General features: G+C 37.8%; 1 protein-coding gene across 6 annotated transcripts in view; it reads left to right on the forward strand.

Moving 5' to 3' along the window:
- The window catches only part of DENND2A (DENN domain containing 2A), a 2,268,767-nt gene that overhangs the window by 2,248,492 nt on the left and 1 nt on the right, over positions 1-20,274 (forward strand). For all 6 annotated transcript variants that reach the window (XM_044088248.1, XM_044088247.1, XM_044088242.1 and 3 more), the window contains one exon: positions 18,139-20,274. This exon is cut by the window's right edge and continues 1 nt beyond it. In XM_044088248.1, the coding sequence (XP_043944183.1) occupies positions 18,139-18,170 (32 nt within the window). In that variant the 3' untranslated portion in view covers positions 18,171-20,274. The remainder of the gene's footprint in view (positions 1-18,138) is intronic.

Genomic DNA, 20,274 nt, shown 5'->3' on the forward strand with positions numbered 1-20,274 from the left:
CTGCAAATAACATTATTTTGGAATTAAAATGATTATTTATATTTAGGCCTGTAATTTTAGGATCAGATTGAATTGCCAAAGAAAGGGGTTCTATTGCTAAAGCGAATAAAATCAGAGATATTGGGCATCCCTGTTTAGTACCTTTAGTAATTTTGATAGGTTCTGACATAAATGGACCTAATTTTACATATGCTAAATTGTTATAATAAACATTTTTTTTATAAAAGTAATAAATTGAGTAGGGAATTTGTATGATTCAAGAATTTTAAAAATAGATTTCCAATTTAATGAATCAAAGGCCTCCTCAATATCAAGAGTGATTATAAGAGCCTCTTGATTATCCCTATTTAAGATATCTGTGGTAGTTATAATTCTTTGAATATGATCTTGAGTATGTCTATTATAAATAAATCCCATTTGATTTTCTGAGATGAGCTGGGTTAACGATTTCTTAAATCTGTTAACTGGAATAGACATTAATACTTTATAGTCATTATTAATCAGAGAAATTGGCCTGTATTATTTACACATATAAGAATCTTTATTTTCTTTTAGTATGGGAGTAATTAATGAGTATTTCCACGTGGGTGGAATTATACCTTGTAAATAAGATTCATTCAGGGCTTTATGTAAGAGTGATATAGCAGAGTATGGTAAAAGCTTATATATTTCATTAATAATACCATCTATGCCCGGTAATTTATTGTTTTTGCTTTCTTTAATTTTTTCATTAATTTCCTTTAGAGAGATTTGTTTCTGAATCTCATTAATCAAACTCTCTGGTAGACTTTTAAATTCTGAGAAGTCTAGACTGTGGTCTGTGAATTCATGTTGAGAGAGAGTCATTGTTTTTGTATTGTTCCGAAAAGTGATACTTAAAGGCATCTAAGATATCACTAATATCAGAAACTTTTTTATTATTTCTCCCTTCATGGAGCACATTTACAATATTGTTTTCAGTGGAGTTTCTTTTCACTCTCAGTGTTAGATTATGCATATATTTTGGAGATACAGAGAAAGAATTTAGTTTTAATTTTTCTAGGGCCAAGTTGGTTTTATGAGATAAAATGTCGTTATATTTCTTGTTTAAGGATTTAATTTCCTTTTTTTGTGTGAAGTGATTTTAGTATTATCTTTATTAATTAATACAATTTGTTTTTGTACATTAGATAGTTCAGACTCCCATTCCTTCATTTTATTATTAAACCATGCAATAATTTTGCCATATAGATAAGCTTTCAATGAATCCCAAATAATTACTACATTTACTTCACTGGTTAGATTTGTATCTAAGAAAAATTCAATCTCTGTATCAAGCCAAGGTTTAAACTGTTTCAGTTTAGTAATATAAGCTGGTATTCTTGTAGTGAGAGACAGTTTTTTAAAATCTGTTTGAAGATTAAAAATAAGTGCATTGTGATCAGACATAGGGCACGGGACTATTGTAGAGTGTGATATTTTTGTTTTTAGGTCTTGGGATATAAATATTTTATCAAATCTGGTTTGAGTCCTGTATCTAAAATCACAGTGGGAAAATTTGAATGAATTATCATTTCTGAGATAAAATAAATCATATAACTGTGCGGTGGTGGTGCTGCGGTAGCATTGTCGCCTCACAGTTAGACGTTGCCCGTTCGATTCTCAGTTAGAGCATCTTCTGTGTAGCACTTTCCTTTGTTGAAGGTTGTGCGTTAGGCCTGACAAGCCAGCACGTAAAAACCTACTGCCAATCATTAGCGGACCGGAGTTCCGCTGTGGCGACCCCTAACCGGGAAAAGCCGAAAGACACAAACAAACATAGCTGTAAGTTATCTGCCCATTTTTTGAATGTTTTCCCTATAGGAGTAATACGAAAAGGTCTCTTGTTAGTAGTTTCTGAGTCATTTAGTAAACAGTTGAAATCACCCCCTATAATCAGGCTACCCTTAAAATTGTTAGTGATGAGTTCTAAGTGTTTTTTTATTGTTGGTACCCCAATTCCTGGGAACCAATAGACATTGATCAGTGTCCAAATTCTGTTTCTAAATTTTATTATTGTTATTGTCAGAAGTCCTTCTTTATCTTCATAATTATATAAGATTTGAGGGGAGATAACGCTTTTCTACCAAAATGTTAGAACACCTCTGTTTTTTTAGTGTATGAGGAGTTGGATAATCTTAGGTATTCATTTGGGTTCCAGCTAAAGCTGTAATTTATTTTGAAATGGGTTTCTCGTAAAAATATTACTTGTGCTTTATTTAATTTCAAGTATTTTAATAGGTTGAGTCTTTTCCCTGGACAATTTAAACCATTAACATTTAAGGAAAGAAAAGTCAAGTCCATCTTTTTTGTTTAGCGTGTTAGTAAAATGTGATAGCAAACAATCATGATATTTAAAACTTGCATACCCTTCTTGGAAAGATTATATTTTGATAACAAGGTGCTGAGTCCCAGTATAAAATATAATTTAATAACAGTCTGAGGCCTAAAAAAGAATAAACATTTAAAACTAAACTTTTGATAAACAGTAAATCCATTAACTGACATGGAATGTAGAACATTCCTAATCTGACAGAATAAAAATATCCAGTCAGATTAACCATCACTTCCAGAATTTTGAAACAAGTTTGCCCAACTTGAGGCTCCAGAGCATGTGTTATATGAACATCTATATATTAATTTGTATGAGAGAACAACAATATATTAGTATAATGTACAGTTTGATTATAAACAGTGCAACTAAATTTCACTAATAAACCTTTGTTCAATTGAAGTTTATATATCTTCACTTCTATATGAATAATTATAGGATCAGAGAAATAATATTTTGATAGTGATCGTGTATAAGTAGAATTATCTATTAAAGGGTTCAAAGAGCATCTGATTACGTAAATAATTCCAGTAATTTAAAGATGGATAAACAATAACAGTGTTAACCAGAATGAATCAGTAAATTAGTAGATCAGCACTTAAGTATTTATAGTAGAAGATATTATATGTAATTAATTACTAAAGCATTCCCTACTATGAGGTATTATATATTGATACTCCCCTATATAGTAATTTACCATATTTCCCTAGTGCTACCAGCTAGTAACAGTATTACAATAGCATAATCATGAGCAAGGACATATGGAATTAAACTGTACATTTACAAATGGTGATGGTTATAGGAGGAGATACTGCTCAAGCAATTCCTATCTGTCTCAAATTCAATAAGTTTAGATAACCATGGAGAGACTCCAACATTAATTAATAAACATCAATTTGCTTTCTAACAAATTATGTATAGGTATATATCTGGTTAGACACAGAGGAATGTGTACTTCCATAAAGTTTAAATATCACATCTTCTATTGCAGCAAGTTTCACTACTATCTAGAGTTTGCATATATATATATATATATATATATATATATATATATATATATATATATATATATATACACTCCTTTCCCCTTTATTTATTCTCTCCTTCTATTTCCCTTCATCTTCCTTTTTAGCATTTGTCATTATATTTCTAAAGCATTAAGTTGAACATATGAGCCCTGCACAATGAATCTCCGTTACTACATATTTGATCTTCAGTCTTTTACCAAAGTCAGACCTAGAGATCTAGTTAGTTACAATATTACTGTGTCTATGTATAAACTTTTATTCTCAACATTGTAGTTACTGTCTTTTATATGTACGCATATATACATGTACATATTCATGTGTACCCCTACACACACAAGCACACACATATGTCTACATATCATTACACACATATATGTTAATTTGCATTCCCTGTAATTTTTTTTTGTCAATAACAAAGACAGGCAGTGTATTTGAAAAAAGTTTGGGAATGGAATTAAAGGAAAACTCGCCATCTTTATGTGTTCAATTATTTATTGCTGTATTAACAGTCGATCTCTTATAACACATCTTGGGTACTGATGAGTATATTAGAGTCTATTATTATGAACTTTGTTGTGTGTAAATAATGTCAGACTTATTTTCATTTAACTCCAGCTTCAATAAATGTTCAAAGAGTTCTGGAAACCACTCATCTAGCTAAATATCTATCCACCACTCTTTTTCACCACTGTTGTGTATGAGAACAAGGTGTCATTCTGACATTGGTAATCTTCTAGGACTAAAAAAAGAATAACAAGGTGGTGGTAAAAACTACTCCGAAACCAGTACCAAAAGAATCCAAAAAAGAGGAGCGGAGAGCGAAAATATGAAGTCAATCTGTAATTTTATTCTAACCACGTTGCACAAAATAAAACAAAATCACGCTGCAGTCAAACATTAACGCTCTTAACACACACGTTTTCGTCTGTGAAACAGACTTCATCAGATGAATCATAAGGATACATACACTCCTTTTATACCCTAACCAATAAAATCAATTAATAACAATTAGTTAAAATAGTACCAATTCTCCCCTGCAAGAAATTAGAATTAAGCGTGATGGAATAGCCAAACCTTGGTATCTTAGGGGCACCAATGGAGGGATCAACAATAGACACAATAGGTTTGGTTCTCCACAAGGACAATTACTGCTTACATATAGCAATGATATAGGGGGGATTTGTGACATTATACAACGTAATTGGAAAGTGCTACAATCAGATCACAGGATAGCAGCGATAGTTGGGGATAGACCTAGGTTCACTTTCAGAAGAAATAGAAATTTGAATTATATGCTTTGCAAGGAACCTATGACTAATCCATCCACTATTATGAAAACTGGACGGGTAGGGACATATCCATGTTATGACTGTAGGGCTTGTACCCATATTTATACATCCTAGAACAGGGTGGACCTATTCATTGAGGGGTTATGCCAACTGTAGAACTAGGAATGTAGTTTATTTAGCTATATGCCGACTGTGTAATTCATTTTATGTTGGCAAGACCAATTGCATGCTGAAAGAGAGAATTTTTGGGCATTTGTTTGACATTAGACATCATGATGTATGAAATGCCCTAGCATTGCATATTGTAGAATGTTCAGACCATTTTTTCAAGTTGATGGTGCTACAAGTGATGCATAGAAATATAAGGGGTGGGGATTTAATCAATGAAACTGAGTGCAGTGAATCAAGGTGGATCATGAGACTCAGGACCGATAAGAGCCCTGGTTTAAATGTAATTGTGCCTTTAAAATCTGTTCTGAGAAAAAGGAGGGTAAACTACTGAATGTGATTGGACAACATTATGTTTAAATGTTGGTTTCTAATTGTTTCTTATTGTCTGATGAAGGGCACGTTTGCCTGAAAGCACTTACTTCTGTTTTTAATAAATTTCAGCTGCTTTTATTTTATGAACTACAAACAACTGCTGCCAGCAAAAACCACACCAAATGTCTCTAAAAAAAATGTCTATATTATAGAAATAAAAAGACGCTGATGGCTGTAGACTCCAAAAAAGGCCTTTACTAGTGCAAAACACAAGCGCTTTCACAAATGAGCTTCCTCAGGTGTACATAAAGCACTATTAAAACAAACCTTTTATATCAAAATACAAATCACATGACCAAAACCTGTAATTATAAAACATAAAATATATAGAAAATATATATACAAATTACTTATACAAAAATATGCCTATATTTAATACATATAAAATACTGAATCATATAAAAAACAACATATTAAACACTCAAAAAATCATCTTTTCAGCGGCCTCCTCTTCAACCTTGGTCTTAAAGGAATACGCTCATTAAGACCATGCCCCTCAGTACTTCTCAATTTGGTGATCCATATAGCTTCTAAATTCTCAGTCCTATTATGTATGTCACCCTGTCTAGGACTCTAATATAATAAACTGATGACTCTAAAGCTAAATACATGTGACACATCTGTACTAGCAACATGCTTGGCAAGTGCATTAGTACTACTGCACTTCCTGATGTTATAAACATGTTCCCTGATGCGTTCTCTAAGATGTCTATCTGTCTTGCCAACATAAAATTTGGCACAGGCCCTGCAACTAGCAAGGTAAATAACATGTTTACTATCACACGTAGCAGAAACACGAAAGATGTAATACTTGCCCTGATCAGGGTGACAAAATACCGAACCACTGTCTATATAGCTACACCAATTGCATGACCCACATTGAGAAGTACCAGTACATTCTCTATCCAACATAACCTCCTTTGGATAACAAAGTCTCCTTTTAATAGGTTCGTACTATGTGGCTTACACCACCCCTTAGGATGAGAATACTACACCCTTTTAGGGTTTAGTTTACTATGCCTCTGTCTAGTAGTGACACAGAGATGACCCCTGGGGTAAACTTACGATCTCCCATCCACTCGTCGAGATTTCTCTTGAATAGAGTCAGTGAGGAGCTCTGCCTAACATGGACTGGGATTCTGTTCCAGAGTGTAGGGAGCCTCTGGGTTATGAATCTGTCCCTCCAGCACGTTCTATTTATTTCTGTGTTGAGGTTTAAGTCACTTGTTCTCGTGGCTCTGATGGATTTGGATTTTCTGAGGTGGAGCATGTCCATTAATTCAGGATTGGACATGGCCTTGTACGTCAGGCACAGATCACCTCTGAGTAGGCGGTATGCGACTGAATAGAGCTGGAGTTTTTTCAGTCGGGCAGCATATGACATATGTTTAAGACCCTTTATCCTCTTGGTGAGGAACTTTTGGGGTCTTTCCAACTGCTGCAGGTGTCGGGTGAGATACATCCCAAATGGGGCATTGTACTCAATCATTGGCCTGATAAGAGAAGAGTACAGGGGCACAATGACCTCTCTTGATCTACATGTGAAACCCTTCATGATAAGGTGGGCAATATAGAAGGTCTTCCTAACCACTTTGGCAATGTGAGTGTGAAATGAGAGGTTACTGTCAACCTGGGTCCCTGATTACCTCTTCCGTACTTAATGGATTACCGCCTATGTGGTAATTTGTCGGTACCTTGTTTTTCCCAAAGGGTATGACTATACATTTCTTGGCATTCAGCTTAAGGCCATGGCTCTGGCACCAATTATCCGTTTTTATGAGGCCTCTCTGAAGGATGTTTGTGTCCACTGGAGTATCAATTATGGCGCCCAGTTTGCAGTCATCTGCGAACTTTGTCAGCCACAATCCTCCTATGTTTGCCTGTACCTCGGAAAAATAAATGCCGAACAAGAGGGGTCCCAGGACTGAGCCCTGTGGGACACCGCTTGTGACTGGCTTAGAGTCTGACATAGGTCCAGCAACTCTGACCCTGTGGGTTCTGTCCTTGAGCCAGTTTGCAACCCATCTTGTGACATATGGGTTTACATTTAAGCTGGTGAGTTTGTCTATGATGCCCGAGTGGGGTATTGTGTCAAAGGCTTTTGCAAGGTCAAGGTAGGCTGTGTGAACTGCCTTGCCCTCATCAATGGCCTTAGTGACTGTTTCAAAAAGTCGACCAAGTTCAAAAGGCAGGATCTGCCCTTGACAAAGCCAAATTGGGTAGGATCCAATGTCTGTAGGTCCCCAATGTCTTTGTTTATGAGTTCCATAATGATCCTCTCCATAGCTTTGCAGACCAGGCTCGTCAAGCTTATGGGCGGTAATTTCCAGGGTCCGTAGAAGCACCGCCTTTGTGAAGTGGGACCACTGTTGCCGTCGCCACTCTTTGGCACGTATCCTGTAGTAAGGCTAAGATTAAACAGCAGCCTTATGTGTGGGTTTAGTTCCTCTTGAGTTCATGTAGCACACAGCCCGGGACACCATCCGGTCCCATTGATGCTGTGTTTTAGCTTTAGAGAGGGCTCTCACCTGGGCATCTGAGATGTTAGGGAGGCTACACTCTGCTGGGATAGTTATTTCTCCTTTTGGGGGAGGGAGGAGAAATTTGCACTGAACCTGTCTGCCAGAATGTTGGCAATGTCAGTGGGTTCAGTGTATTTTGTGTCATTTTGGACTAACTCTGAGCATATCTGGGAGTTTCCACCCAGGTTTCTAACATAGCTAAAGAAGGCCTTGTGATTGTCTTTTGTGTCTTTTGCGATTTTTCTCTCAAAGTTGGCCTTGGATGATTTTATGAGTGATCGTAGTTTTTGCTAGTACTGATCAGAGATGCCTTCCCTTTTAGGGATTTTGCTCTGTCATGTAGTAGCTTCCTCCTCCTGTTGTAAAGTTTGTTTATGGCTGGGGTCCACCAGACCGGGCGCCTGCCTTGGGGGAATGGGTCTTGGTTTTATTTGGGATTGCATGATCCATGCATTCTTGAAGGTGCCCATAGAAGGCATTTGCAAAAGATTCAGCAGTGTGGGTTGTGGTTTCCACTGGCCCAGGGGCCTTGAAAGATACCACTTCAGTCTTAAGAAGTGTGAAGTTTGCTTTTGAGAAGTTCTTCACTATGGTCTTTTGTGCAGGGGGTGGGGGCGGGATGTGGATTTCCAGTGAGATTAATTTATGGTCTGATCTTACCAAAGAGGGATGTACTTCCGTGTGGAGCATTTTGTCCCCATGTTTGTGATGATCAGGTCTAGTATATTGTCTCCTCTTGTGGGAATGGTGACTAGTTGTTCCATTGCATTTGAGTTTATGAATTCTAGGAACCTTTGGGCTAGGGTGTTGGGGCTTGAGTAATGTTCCCAGTCTATGTTTGGGTAGTTGAAGTCTCCCAAAATGATGGTATTTGGAGAGACATTCATACTCTCCAGTGTCTTCTGGAAGGCTGTGTGGGGTTCCTGAGTTTGAGAGGGTGGTCTGTAGCATGCTATAAACTGTAAGGCAGTTTTGCCTATGGTTAGTTGCACCTGGATAGTCTCCGATGCTTCGTGCGTTGCCACTAACCTGGAGGTGTGGGTATCTTTGATGAAAATGGATACTCCCCCTCCTTTTGTGGTTCAGTCCAAGTTTTGGGGCTGGAAAGCATGATATGAGGTAAAACCTGATAGTGCTGGGGTGCTCTCAGGAGCCTTGAACCAGGTTTCAGTCACTGCACAGACATCGATGTTCTCCATACTGAGGAGGGCTTCAAGTGCGTGCATCTTGAGGTTTAGACTTCTGGCATTGAGCAGCATTACCCTTAGTTTTTTTCCACTTGTGTTTTCTAGGGAGGTAGGTTTGTCATTTGAGCCTTGCCTAAAAAAGGCACTATGGGGTGGCAAGAGCCTTGGCCAATATCCGGAAGCCCAGGGGTGACAGGTGCAAGCCATCCCTTGCGAAGCAGCGTGGCTTGTCAAGCATGTCATCCCAAGCAGACAGACACTGGATCCCCTTAGAATGACACCAGTAATTAAGCCAATTGTCAAAACTGATCATTTTGTCTTTGTACTGTGGCATCATTCTTGGTGAGGGTAAGATGCTGCTCAGGGTCAGGGTCATACCGGCCTGGGCTACATAATCAGAGAGCTCCTCTATGTCTCTTTTCATGTAGTCCAGGGAGGTACGTCTCAGGTCGTTCACACTGGCATGTACAATGACTGAGTCATATTTGTACTTGCTGTGGAGTGACCTGAGTGCTTGTGTTATGTGGTGGATTCTAGCTCCCGACAGGCAGCTTACTGTGACCCTCTCCTTGTTCAGTCTGGTGAGTGGGACGTCAGTGTGCCTGACTATGGAGTCACCTATTACAAGTGTGTCTGGCATGTTGTTTGGCCTTAAGGGCTGTGACTGTTTAGCACACTGACTTTGTGAACTATGTGTTGCATGTGCTATGTCTTGAGGTGGTGGTTGCTTTGGTGTCTGCTTTGGAGGCCTCTGTTGTTTTGGTAGATTTTTAATCAGCGCCTTCGAGAATGTTTTTGTGTGTTTATGTGTTTGGTTTGCAGTTGTGATAGTTCTATGTGAGACTGGGTTTGTGGTGTGCGTGGTTACCTTCTCCTCCTGACTGGTCTTGCCAGTACTGAATTCAGAGAGCTCAGCCTCCAGTTTGGCTATATAGTTGCATCTCTCACATATATTTGTATTTGTTGGGAGGAGGAGAGGGTTGTCTGTGTACATGAGGCAATTGTAACATTGCCTCAAGATTCCCAGATTCACCAGCTGAACAGGAGAGGATGCCAGCAACTGACCCTTCGACATGCTAGAAATAGTGAAAAAGATTGCTGTGTAACTGAGTCAGAAAGGACCTATAGGGAAATGGGTACTCAACAGAATTTAGGTGAATGAAGTACTTTTGTTTGTTTAAGAGTGCTTTACCTGTATACGAAATGCTTTAGGAGCAAGTGCTGAGCTTTTCAGATAGAGTATAGGCTGTTTAGATTGGAAGTAGAACAGTTCTAAGGAAAAAATTGAAGAGCAGACTTGGCGGAGCCAGAAAAAGTTTAACCTTGTTTAACCGGTGCTGCGCTATGCGCACAACCACACAAAGCCGTGCAAACGCGGATTTTAAGCAGTGAACTACAAAAGAGCTAGGAATGGTCCCAAACAACCAGTTACTAACAGCTTCTTGTGCTGAGGTCACTTCCCCCAAGGACAGGTAGGCTGCTCAAGGCTCCCCACTCCCACTGGTGAGCAAAGAAACTTCCTTCTATCCAAGTAAGGTAATGGACAACACAGGAACTACACCACAGCCCAGAATACAGCAATGCCTGTATACTGGTCTAAACTAGTCGAGAAAGGCGGGAAAACAAGGATTATTTTTTTGTTTTTGTTTTTTGCAGAAATACACAGAAAATGCAGAGACAGTGATAAATTAGTTACACAGGCTAGCACACTTTAGTGGGCAGCCTCCACAGTTCAATTAAACAAACAAACAAGCAAACTTTCGACTAAATTCGACTAAATGTAACTTTAAGTGCAGATTTTAAAATAAATGCAGTAATCAGTAAAAAAACAGTTCAGGCTAGTTCAAAGTAAGCAGCAGAAGCTATTTTCAGTGAAAAAAAGCAAAGATACGTAAATCCAGAAGGTAGTCGCTTTTTCGAGTTCCTTGCTGCTAGGACCAGTCTGTAAACCCACGTGGAGCTTGTCTGAGCAGTATAGCCAGAAAACCGCCCAGAGGCGGATTTTAAGCAGTGAACTACAAAAGAGCTAGGAATGGTCCCAAACAACCAATTACTAACAGCTTCTTGTGCTGAGGTCACTTCCCCCAAGGACAGGTAGGCTGCTCAAGGCTCCCCACTCCCACTGGTGAGCAAAGAAACTTCCTTCTATCCAAGTAAGGTAATGGACAACACAGGAACTACACCACAGCCCAGAATACAGCAATGCCTGTATACTGGTCTAAACTAGTCGAGAAAGGCGGAAAACAAGGATTATTTTTTTGGTTTTTTGTTTTTTTTTGCAGAAATACACAGAAAATGCAGAGACAGTGATAAATTAGTTACACAGGCTAGCACACTTAAGTGGGCAGCCTCCACAGTTCAATTAAACAAACAAACAAGCAAACTTTCGACTAAATTCGACTAAATGTAACTTTAAGTGCAGATTTTAAAATAAATGCAGTAATCAGTAAAAAAATAGTTCAGGCTAGTTCAAAGTAAGCAGCAGAAGCTATTTTCAGTGAAAAAAAGCAAAGATACTTAAATCCAGAAGGTAGTCGCTTTTTCGAGTTCCTTGCTGCTAGGACCACTCTGTAAACCCACGTGGAGCTTGTCTGAGCAGTATAGCCAGAGAAAAATGCCCAGAGGCGGAATTTAAGCACTGAACTACAAAAGAGCTAGGAATGGTCCCAAACAACCAATTACTACAGCTTCTTGTGCTGAGGTCACTTCCCCCAAGGACAGGTAGGCTGCTCAAGGCTCCCCACTCCCACTGGTGAGCAAAGAAACTTCCTTCTATCCAAGTAAGGTAATGGACAACACAGGAACTACACCACAGCCCAGAATACAGCAATGCCTGTATACTGGTCTAAACTAGTCGAGAAAGGCGGGAAAACAAGGATTATTTTTTTTGGTTTTTTGGTTTTTTTGCAGAAATACACAGAAAATGCAGAGACAGTGATAAATTAGTTACACAGGCTAGCACACTTTAGTGGGCAGCCTCCACAGTTCAATTAAACAAACAAACTTTCGACTAAATTCGACTAAATGTAACTTTAAGTGCAGATTTTAAAATAAATGCAGTAATCAGTAAAAAAAACAGTTCAGGCTAGTTCAAAGTAAGCAGCAGAAGCTATTTTCAGTGAAAAAAAGCAAAGATACTTAAATCCAGAAGGTAGTCGTTTTTTCGAGTTCCTTGCTGCTAGGACCACTCTGTAAACCCACGTGGAGCTTGTCTGAGCAGTATAGCCAGAAAAAACACAGAGGCGGATTTTAAGCAGTGAACTACAAAAGAGCTAGGAATGGTCCCAAACAACCAATTACTAACAGCTTCTTGTGCTGAGGTCACTTCCCACAAGGACAGGTAGGCTGCTCAAGGCTCCCCACTCCCACTGGTGAGCAAAGAAACTTCCTTCTATCCAAGTAAGGTAATGGACAACACAGGAACTACACCACAGCCCAGAATACAGCAATGCCTGTATACTGGTCTAAACTAGTCGAGAAAGGCGGAAAACAAGGATTATTTTTTTGTTTTTTTGCAGAAATACACAGAAAATGCAGAGACAGTGATAAATTAGTTACACAGGCTAGCACACTTTAGTGGGCAGCCTCCACAGTTCAATTAAGCAAACAAACAAGCAAACTTTCGACTAAATTCGACTAAATGTAACTTTAAGTGCAGATTTTAAAATAAATGCAGTAATCAGTAAAAAAATAGTTCAGGCTAGTTCAAAGTAAGCAGCAGAAGCTATTTTCAGTGAAAAAAAGCAAAGATACTTAAATCCAGAAGGTAGTCACTTTTTCAAGTTCCTTGCTGCTAGGACCACTCTGTAAACCCACGTGGAGCTTGTCTGAGCAGTATAGCCAGAAAAAAACGCCCAGAGGCGGATTTTAAGCAGTGAACTACAAAAGAGCTAGGAATGGTCCCAAACAACCAATTACTAACAGCTTCTTGTGCTGAGGTCACTTCCCCCAAGGACAGGTAGGCTGCTCAAGGCTCCCCACTCCCACTGGTGAGCAAAGAAACTTCCTTCTATCCAAGTAAGGTAATGGACAACACAGGAACTACACCACAGCCCAGAATACAGCAATGCCTGTATACTGGTCTAAACTAGTCGAGAAAGGCGGGAAAACAAGGATTATTTTTTTGTTTTTTTGTTTTTTTTTGCAGAAATGCACAGAAATTTTTTGAGACGTTTGGTGTGGTTTTTGCTGGCAGCAGTTGTTTGTAGTTCATATTTTTGATTTATTCTGCTGGTAATTCCACACAGATGGCTGATGAAATTACAGAGTTGGATTTACCTACTCCTGTGCTACAATCTAATGTTCGGAACATTAAATTGCAGCATTATTTGTCCAGCATTCCTGGAGCAGTGAATCCACTGGTGAACTGTAAGGAGACGATGTTGGATACTAGAGATGACAATTTTGATGTTATTGCATTGAAAATGAAGCTGTTCAGCCACGAGAAGGAGTTATACAAGCTTAAGAAAAGCCAATATCAGAGACATCATCTTGAGGTATGTTTGACTGAGCAAATAATTCCTCGTGGCTTACGCATTTTAAAAATGCCTTCGTTTCATAATGGTGATAAGCTTCTGCTTACAGAATGGCAGAAGATGAATTTACAAACCAGTTTCGGTTATTTGCTCTTACTGATCTCAGCAGCGGAGAGGGAGATGGCAAGTTTGACTAACACTATTAACAATATTCATAATGAATGGCTTAAACAATATTCTGTCGACATTTTAGATTTTTACATAGAAGATATCCTTAATTCACTTACTCTCTATGAGAGTAAGTTACAGAAAATGAAGGTTGATAAAATTATAAGGGACAGAGCCGATTTTCGAGCAGGGAACATCTTTACCTGGCCCAGAGAAGAGCATAGCCAGGAGGGACATACTTTGCAGAACACTGCGATGACGGAGGAAGTGGTAACATCAGCAACTGTTGGGGCAGAAGTGCCGTTGGCATCTGGAGAACAACAGGGAGATGCAAGTACACCCAAATTCATGAGTTCGTCTTCTGAAGAACTAGGTACGAGAAGGAAGACTTTTACAACTACGGCGCAAGTACACCGTGGTAGACTTGATTCTGTTGATGCTACCACAGAGTCGAGTAATTTTTTACAACGATACAACATAGAGTTCCCTTTACCCATGAAAGAGAACTCGAATGGGTTGAGAAGGGATCAATCGAGAGGCAGGAGCCAAACACTGGGCAAGTGGAAATGGGACAATATGCCGACGAGTCAGTTAAGTATAAAAAGGGCATTTTTGAATGCAAAGAGGGACTAGTTTTAAATTTATCGAGTGTTTCCTTGAATGAACATCAGTTGGCAGTTCTTGAGAAAGGTCTGTCTTTTGTACCGACTAGTCATTCATGTTTTGCAGATGTAATTTTGGACATTAAGATCTTTACCAGAAATTTAACCTTGAAATTAATGTATATGAGAGATGATGTTGAGAAAGGTTTTAACATTTTTGTTAGACCAAGTTCTTTTATTCCGAACATTAATCCAATTATCAATGCCTTTGAAAAACTATGCATTAGGGATATTTATGACACATGCATGAGCTCTGGTTCCTATTCTAACAGGAGGAGATTTTCCAATTTAAATAGACATGAAGTTATAGCACTGAGGGAGTTGGAGAATGATGAGCGCCTTATTTTTAGACCAGCTGATAAAGGTGGCCTCATTGTAGTCCTTGATAAAGGCTGGTATGAGGCGAAAATGTTAGATAGTCTGGGTGATAATTTGTTTTATGAGGAATTAAATCTTATACAGGTTAGTAGGCATATAGAGATAGTTGCTGATAGTATCAGACTTCTCTTTGAACAACATCTAATTGACAAGAAATTGTTTGATTACTTTTTGACTGTGAAACCGCTTATACCGAAATTGCAGGGTTTACCCAAGGTGCATAAATCCACTCTAAATCCACCTATGAGACCTATTGTCTCAGGGAGAGGATGGTGCACTGAATCTATCTCTCTCTCTCTATATATATATATATATATATATATATATAGAGAGAAACATCTTAGACCACCTTTGAATGGTATACAACATGTACTCAGGGATACTGAGCATTTTCTTGGTGACTTGTATGTTTTTTTCTCTACACATGATGATTGCCAGGCTTTGTTTGTTACCCTGGATGTAGTTTCGCTATTTACTGTGATACCAAATGATGCAGGGATAAGTTTCACATGGCAATTTTTAGAAAGCTATGCACATTACAGTAAAGAGGTTGTTGTCTTGTTGATGGGCCTATTGAGATTAGTGTTAGAACACAATGTCTTCCTGTTTGGTCATCAAATGTTCAGACAATGCAATGGCGTGGCTATGGGCACTTCCTGTGCCAATAGCTACGCCAGTGCAGTTATGGCAGTTTGGGAGGAACACCATGTTTTTAAAGGCCCCTTCAGAGAACACATTTTGTTTTACCGCAGATTTGTGGACGATGTTTTTATTTTATGGGAGGGGGATGATGACAGTTTTTGTAGATTTTTATCTTTTGTTAATGAGTCCAAAGATTTTCTACATTTTACACACAGGATGTCTCATGACAGTTTAGAATTTCTAGATGTAGTTGTTTTGAGAGATGAGAGAGGGTGTGTATATACCAGGCAGCATAGGAAAGATTGCCATGTGAATCATCTCTTGCATCGCAGCAGTGCGCATCCACCTCATATTTTTAAGAACATTGTCACCAACCAAGTTATGAGGGCCTCTAGACTTAGTGTCAGGGAGGTAGATTTCAAGTGTGAGGTGGATAGGGTGACCAGTTATCTGAGAGAGCGAGGTTATGATGATAGGACTTTAGCTGAACAAATACCTAGAGCTGTGTATAAGCGGGGTGAACAAGCTAAACCCGATTTTTCTATGAAGAGACAACCCCCAGAACAGTTGAAGAGAGGTCCTCAACAGACCAATTTGAGAGTGTCTTTGAAATATACAGCTGATGTGAATAGATATATTGATATCATTAAGAAACATTGGCAGGTTTTATTGATGAACAGTGCTATAGCTGGTATAGTTGATCATGTCCCCAGGATTAGTTTTAGGAATGATAAATCTATTAAAAGGAGACTTTGTTATCCAAAGGACGTTAGGTTGGATAGAGAATGTACTGGTACTTCTCAATGTGGGTCATGCAATTGGTGTAGCTATATAGACAGTGGTTCGGTATTTTGTCACCGTGATCAGGGCAAGGATTACATCTTTCGTGTTTCTGCTACGTGTGATAGTAAACATGTTATTTACCTTGCTAGTTGCAGGGCCTGTGCCAAATTTTATGTTGGCAAGACAGATAGACATCTTAGAGAATGCATCAGGGAACATGTTTATAACATCAGGAAGTGCAGTAGTACTAATGCACTTGCCAAGCATGTTGCTAGTACAGATGTGTCACATGTATTTAGCTTTAGAGTCATCAGTTTATTATATGAGAGTCCTAGACAGGGTGACATACATAATAGGACTGAGAATTTAGAAGCTATATGGATCACCAAATTGAGAAGTACTGAGGGGCATGGTCTTAATGAGTGTATTCCTTTAAGACCAAGGTTGAAGAGGAGGCCGCTGAAAAGATGATTTTTTGAGTGTTTAATATGTTGTTTTTTATATGATTCAGTATTTTATATGTATTAAATGTAGGCATATTTTTGTATAAGTAATTTGTATATATATTTTCTATATATTTTATGTTTTATAGTTACAGGTTGTGGTCATGTGATTTGTATTTTGATATAAAAGGTGTGTTTTAATAGTGCTTTATGTACACCTGAGGATGCTCGTTTGTGAAAGCGCTTGTGTTTTGCACTAGTAAAGGCCTTTTTTGGAGTCTACAGCCATCAGCGTCTTTTTATTTCTATAATATAGACATGCTTTTATTTTATGCCTTTGCTGTGGTGTCTTTTGCCATACATACTTTTTTGGATTTCTTCAGTCTTTGGCACAAATACTTTGGTGCAGGACTTCTCAGTTTTTTGGATTGGGGTTTCCTTTGAAAGACAAGGGACTTTTCCTCCAAGCTGTTTTCAGTATGAATTCTTTATCTAAGAAGGTTAGGAACTTCACAACTATGGATCTTGGAGAAGCATTTAGGGAGGGAGGGATAGGTTTCCCAATGACTCTATGTGCTCTCTCGATCCCTTATGACAAACCTTCTTTTAAGTCCAAAAATTCAGGCAGTCAGGAATTTAGGAAGGAAATATCTTCTCCTTCTGTTTTTTCAGGGAGACCAAAGATTCTAATATTTGTTCTCCTCTCTCTGTTTTCGACATTGTCTACTTTATTTATCAGCCAAGTGTTTTGTTGCAGAATGGTCTCACAGTGGAATTCATCTTCCTTAAGTCTTTTATCTATATCATTCAGTGAAGTCTCAATGTTCAGAACTTTGGATTGTTGCTGCTGGTGGATTTCCTTTAGAACATTAGTTTGTTGTTGACAGTTTATCTTTAAAGTTTCAAGGTTGTCAGTAAATCTGTCCATTTTTAAAGATAATTCCTGGAGAGTAGTAGATATGGACTGGATTTCTTTCCTTAGCGTGGGATCAGCGTGTGAAGATTTTGAGTTGCTCATCTCTGCCCAGTTGTATAATCATTAATTATGACAGGAAATTTTTTAAGAAAAAGCACCAAAGTTGAAATTCTAGTAGATTATAGGCTCTCAAACAGATTGTATAACTTTTAAGGAGCTGATAATAGAATTTTAAATAATATTCCTGTTTTTGGTTGCTGATGTGGAGCTCAAGAAAAAAGCTTTTACCAGTTGGCCATTTAGGCTCCGCCCCCTCACTTGTATTTGTGATATCCTGGAGTAAACCGTCTTGTATTCATGTTATGAAATGCACAGTACTGATTATAAATATGCTCAGTGGACCCTCTTCAGTAATGGAAGGAACTGCACCTTTTGAAGAATTAACAGAAGATTATAAACCAGAAAGGAAGACATGAGGCCAAGTGACGGGTTCATTGTTTTTATGCAATATTGCTTATTTTGTGTGTGGTTCATAGTGATTGATTAGCACATGTGTAAATGAATGAGTTTTTTTTAAGTTACAAAACACTTTATCAAAAAGGCTAAAGTTATTTAATAGAATTTGAGTAATCTTTTTTTTCTGTGTTACCCTTGGTTAAGTCGTTATGTGCAAAGCTTCTTCTATAGTTAAGGCTTCAGAACCTATTTTCTGTGTTACTATAACTTTATCATGTCTTCTCCTTTCTTTTTAGGCAACAAAATGAAGTTCCTGCACAAGAAATAGCAAGCATGTAAGATGTGCAATGTTGCTGATTCTACAGTTAATGTAAGAAAAAGAATTTCATGTAATTGTCCACTACAACCCCAAAGGAATATGCGCAGAACCTTTTACAACATTTCTGAATGGTGTAAAAAATAAGAGACACTACTCTTCAGTTCCAGAGAAAGTCAGTGTCTGAAAGAGGACCAAATGCAAAACAATGCTAAGATTTTAATGTATAAAACATTCAGTGACTGTCCCACAAAAACGTCAGCAGCCTGTTTGTGTACAGATATTGTTGCTTTTTTAAATACAGTTCTCACTGAACTAACTATGCCATCATTTTAATATTTTAGGAAATTCAAAATAGATTTTACTTCATGATATAGATTTATGTATATTTATGTTGGATAAAGACTTTGCATAGTCAAAGATACTATTTTAATTAAAATGTGTGCCTGGGAGTATGCCATATCGCAACAGATAGGATGACTGGAGAATGAAGCCAAAAGGTTGCTGAGGTTTGCACTGAGTAAAAATCATAGTATTGCTGAACTACATGACAACCAGCTGGAAAAGAAGAAAAGTTTATGTAAAGAAGCCTATGCTATGGGCTGATAGTACACAGCATGATTAAATGGCTGTAAAATAAAATTGTGACTGGTATTAGCACCATGAAACAAGAAGACTGAAAGAAATGACTGAATCAATGGAAACACCATAATCATCAGCTAATCTCATTATAGCTATCTCCATACACTTTGTAGTAAGAAAGTGAAAACTGTAAACAATCTATCTCAAGCACCTAAAGTTTACAATGACTGTTTTATAGAGGGTAACCAACATATTTTGTAAAGTAGTTGTAGCTATATATTTCTTTGTATTGCCTAGATAAAAGACTGTCTCTGATTTTAGAGACTGCTAGCACATAAAAGTATTCTTCAGTAGTCATTAGATGCCCTAGTTGAGATGTTGAAATTTAGGGGGCTCCTTGACTTGGACAGTCCAGTGCAATTTAGTGTTAGGCCAGTAGTACTGCCTTATTGGCAGGATGAGCTTCCAGGTGATAAGCAAATGCATATTCCTGATTCAGAGTAAAACATGCCATTTTAGTATTAAAAATGAGCTTAGAAAGCAAGAGATGTATAAACTTTAGTTAATATAGGTTATTGCAATCTACACAGTTCTAGGCAGATACATACAATGTCACAATTGTTTCTTCCCTACCCTGTGGAAGGGATCTTCTGTGGTTCTTATCTGTGTACAGGGGTAATGTGGTAGCCCACAGAAATTGGAGGAAGTGTTAAATCACTGTAGTGTTAGACTGCAGCTGAGCTGAATATTTATTGGTTGAATGATGTTCTATGACTGTTATAAAATTCATCAGCCCAGTATGTATTTTAGCCACTGTACATAAATGAAACAGAGTAAATACTTTGTTTACTTTTGTATTATTCTTAACGGGTTTATGCACATTTTTATATGCGTGACCACTAAGGCTGGATGAATGTATTAGACTTAACCCTCTTAAACTGCTTAAGCAAATAAACAAGACTAGTGAACCCCATGCACAATGTTTTTTTTTAGGCTTCTAGGTTTTTCTCTCTCTAAGTTTTATTACAGGATACCTTAAGATAACTAAATAAATATTATTTAGTCATATTAATAAATGTAGTGGGTGCTAGTGAAAGAAGTTGTTGTATCCCACCTGTTCTGATGTCCACTTTTCTGTATTCTGTACCATAACAGTGCACAGTGACTTACATTGAAAAACAAACATTGTCAGAATGATTGTATATTCATTAATTTATTCATGTGAGCATGTCATGAGATGTTAATAATTACCTGTGGCAGAACCAGAAGGTGTTATTCCTAGTTCATTAATGAAGAAAGGTAAGTCATCCCAGCAGTCCAGTTCTGGTATAGTGTTTCTAAGTTTGCTAACAACAGTATGTTAAATGTTGCAGTTCCAGTAGTTCTGCATCTATGTACTAAGAAAATAAAAACAAAAAGAAATGTAACCAAAAAAATGTACAGTTATATGCTGAATGATTAATAGCTGTTTTAAAAAGAGTAAAAATGTGAAACTTATTAAGACTGAGGATTAATGAAATGTTCATTTGCACAT

The sequence above is a fragment of the Protopterus annectens genome, chromosome 11.part0 (genome assembly GCF_019279795.1).
Source record: "Protopterus annectens isolate FY-2018-M chromosome 11.part0, PAN1.0, whole genome shotgun sequence".
Lineage (NCBI taxonomy): Eukaryota > Metazoa > Chordata > Ceratodontiformes > Protopteridae > Protopterus > Protopterus annectens.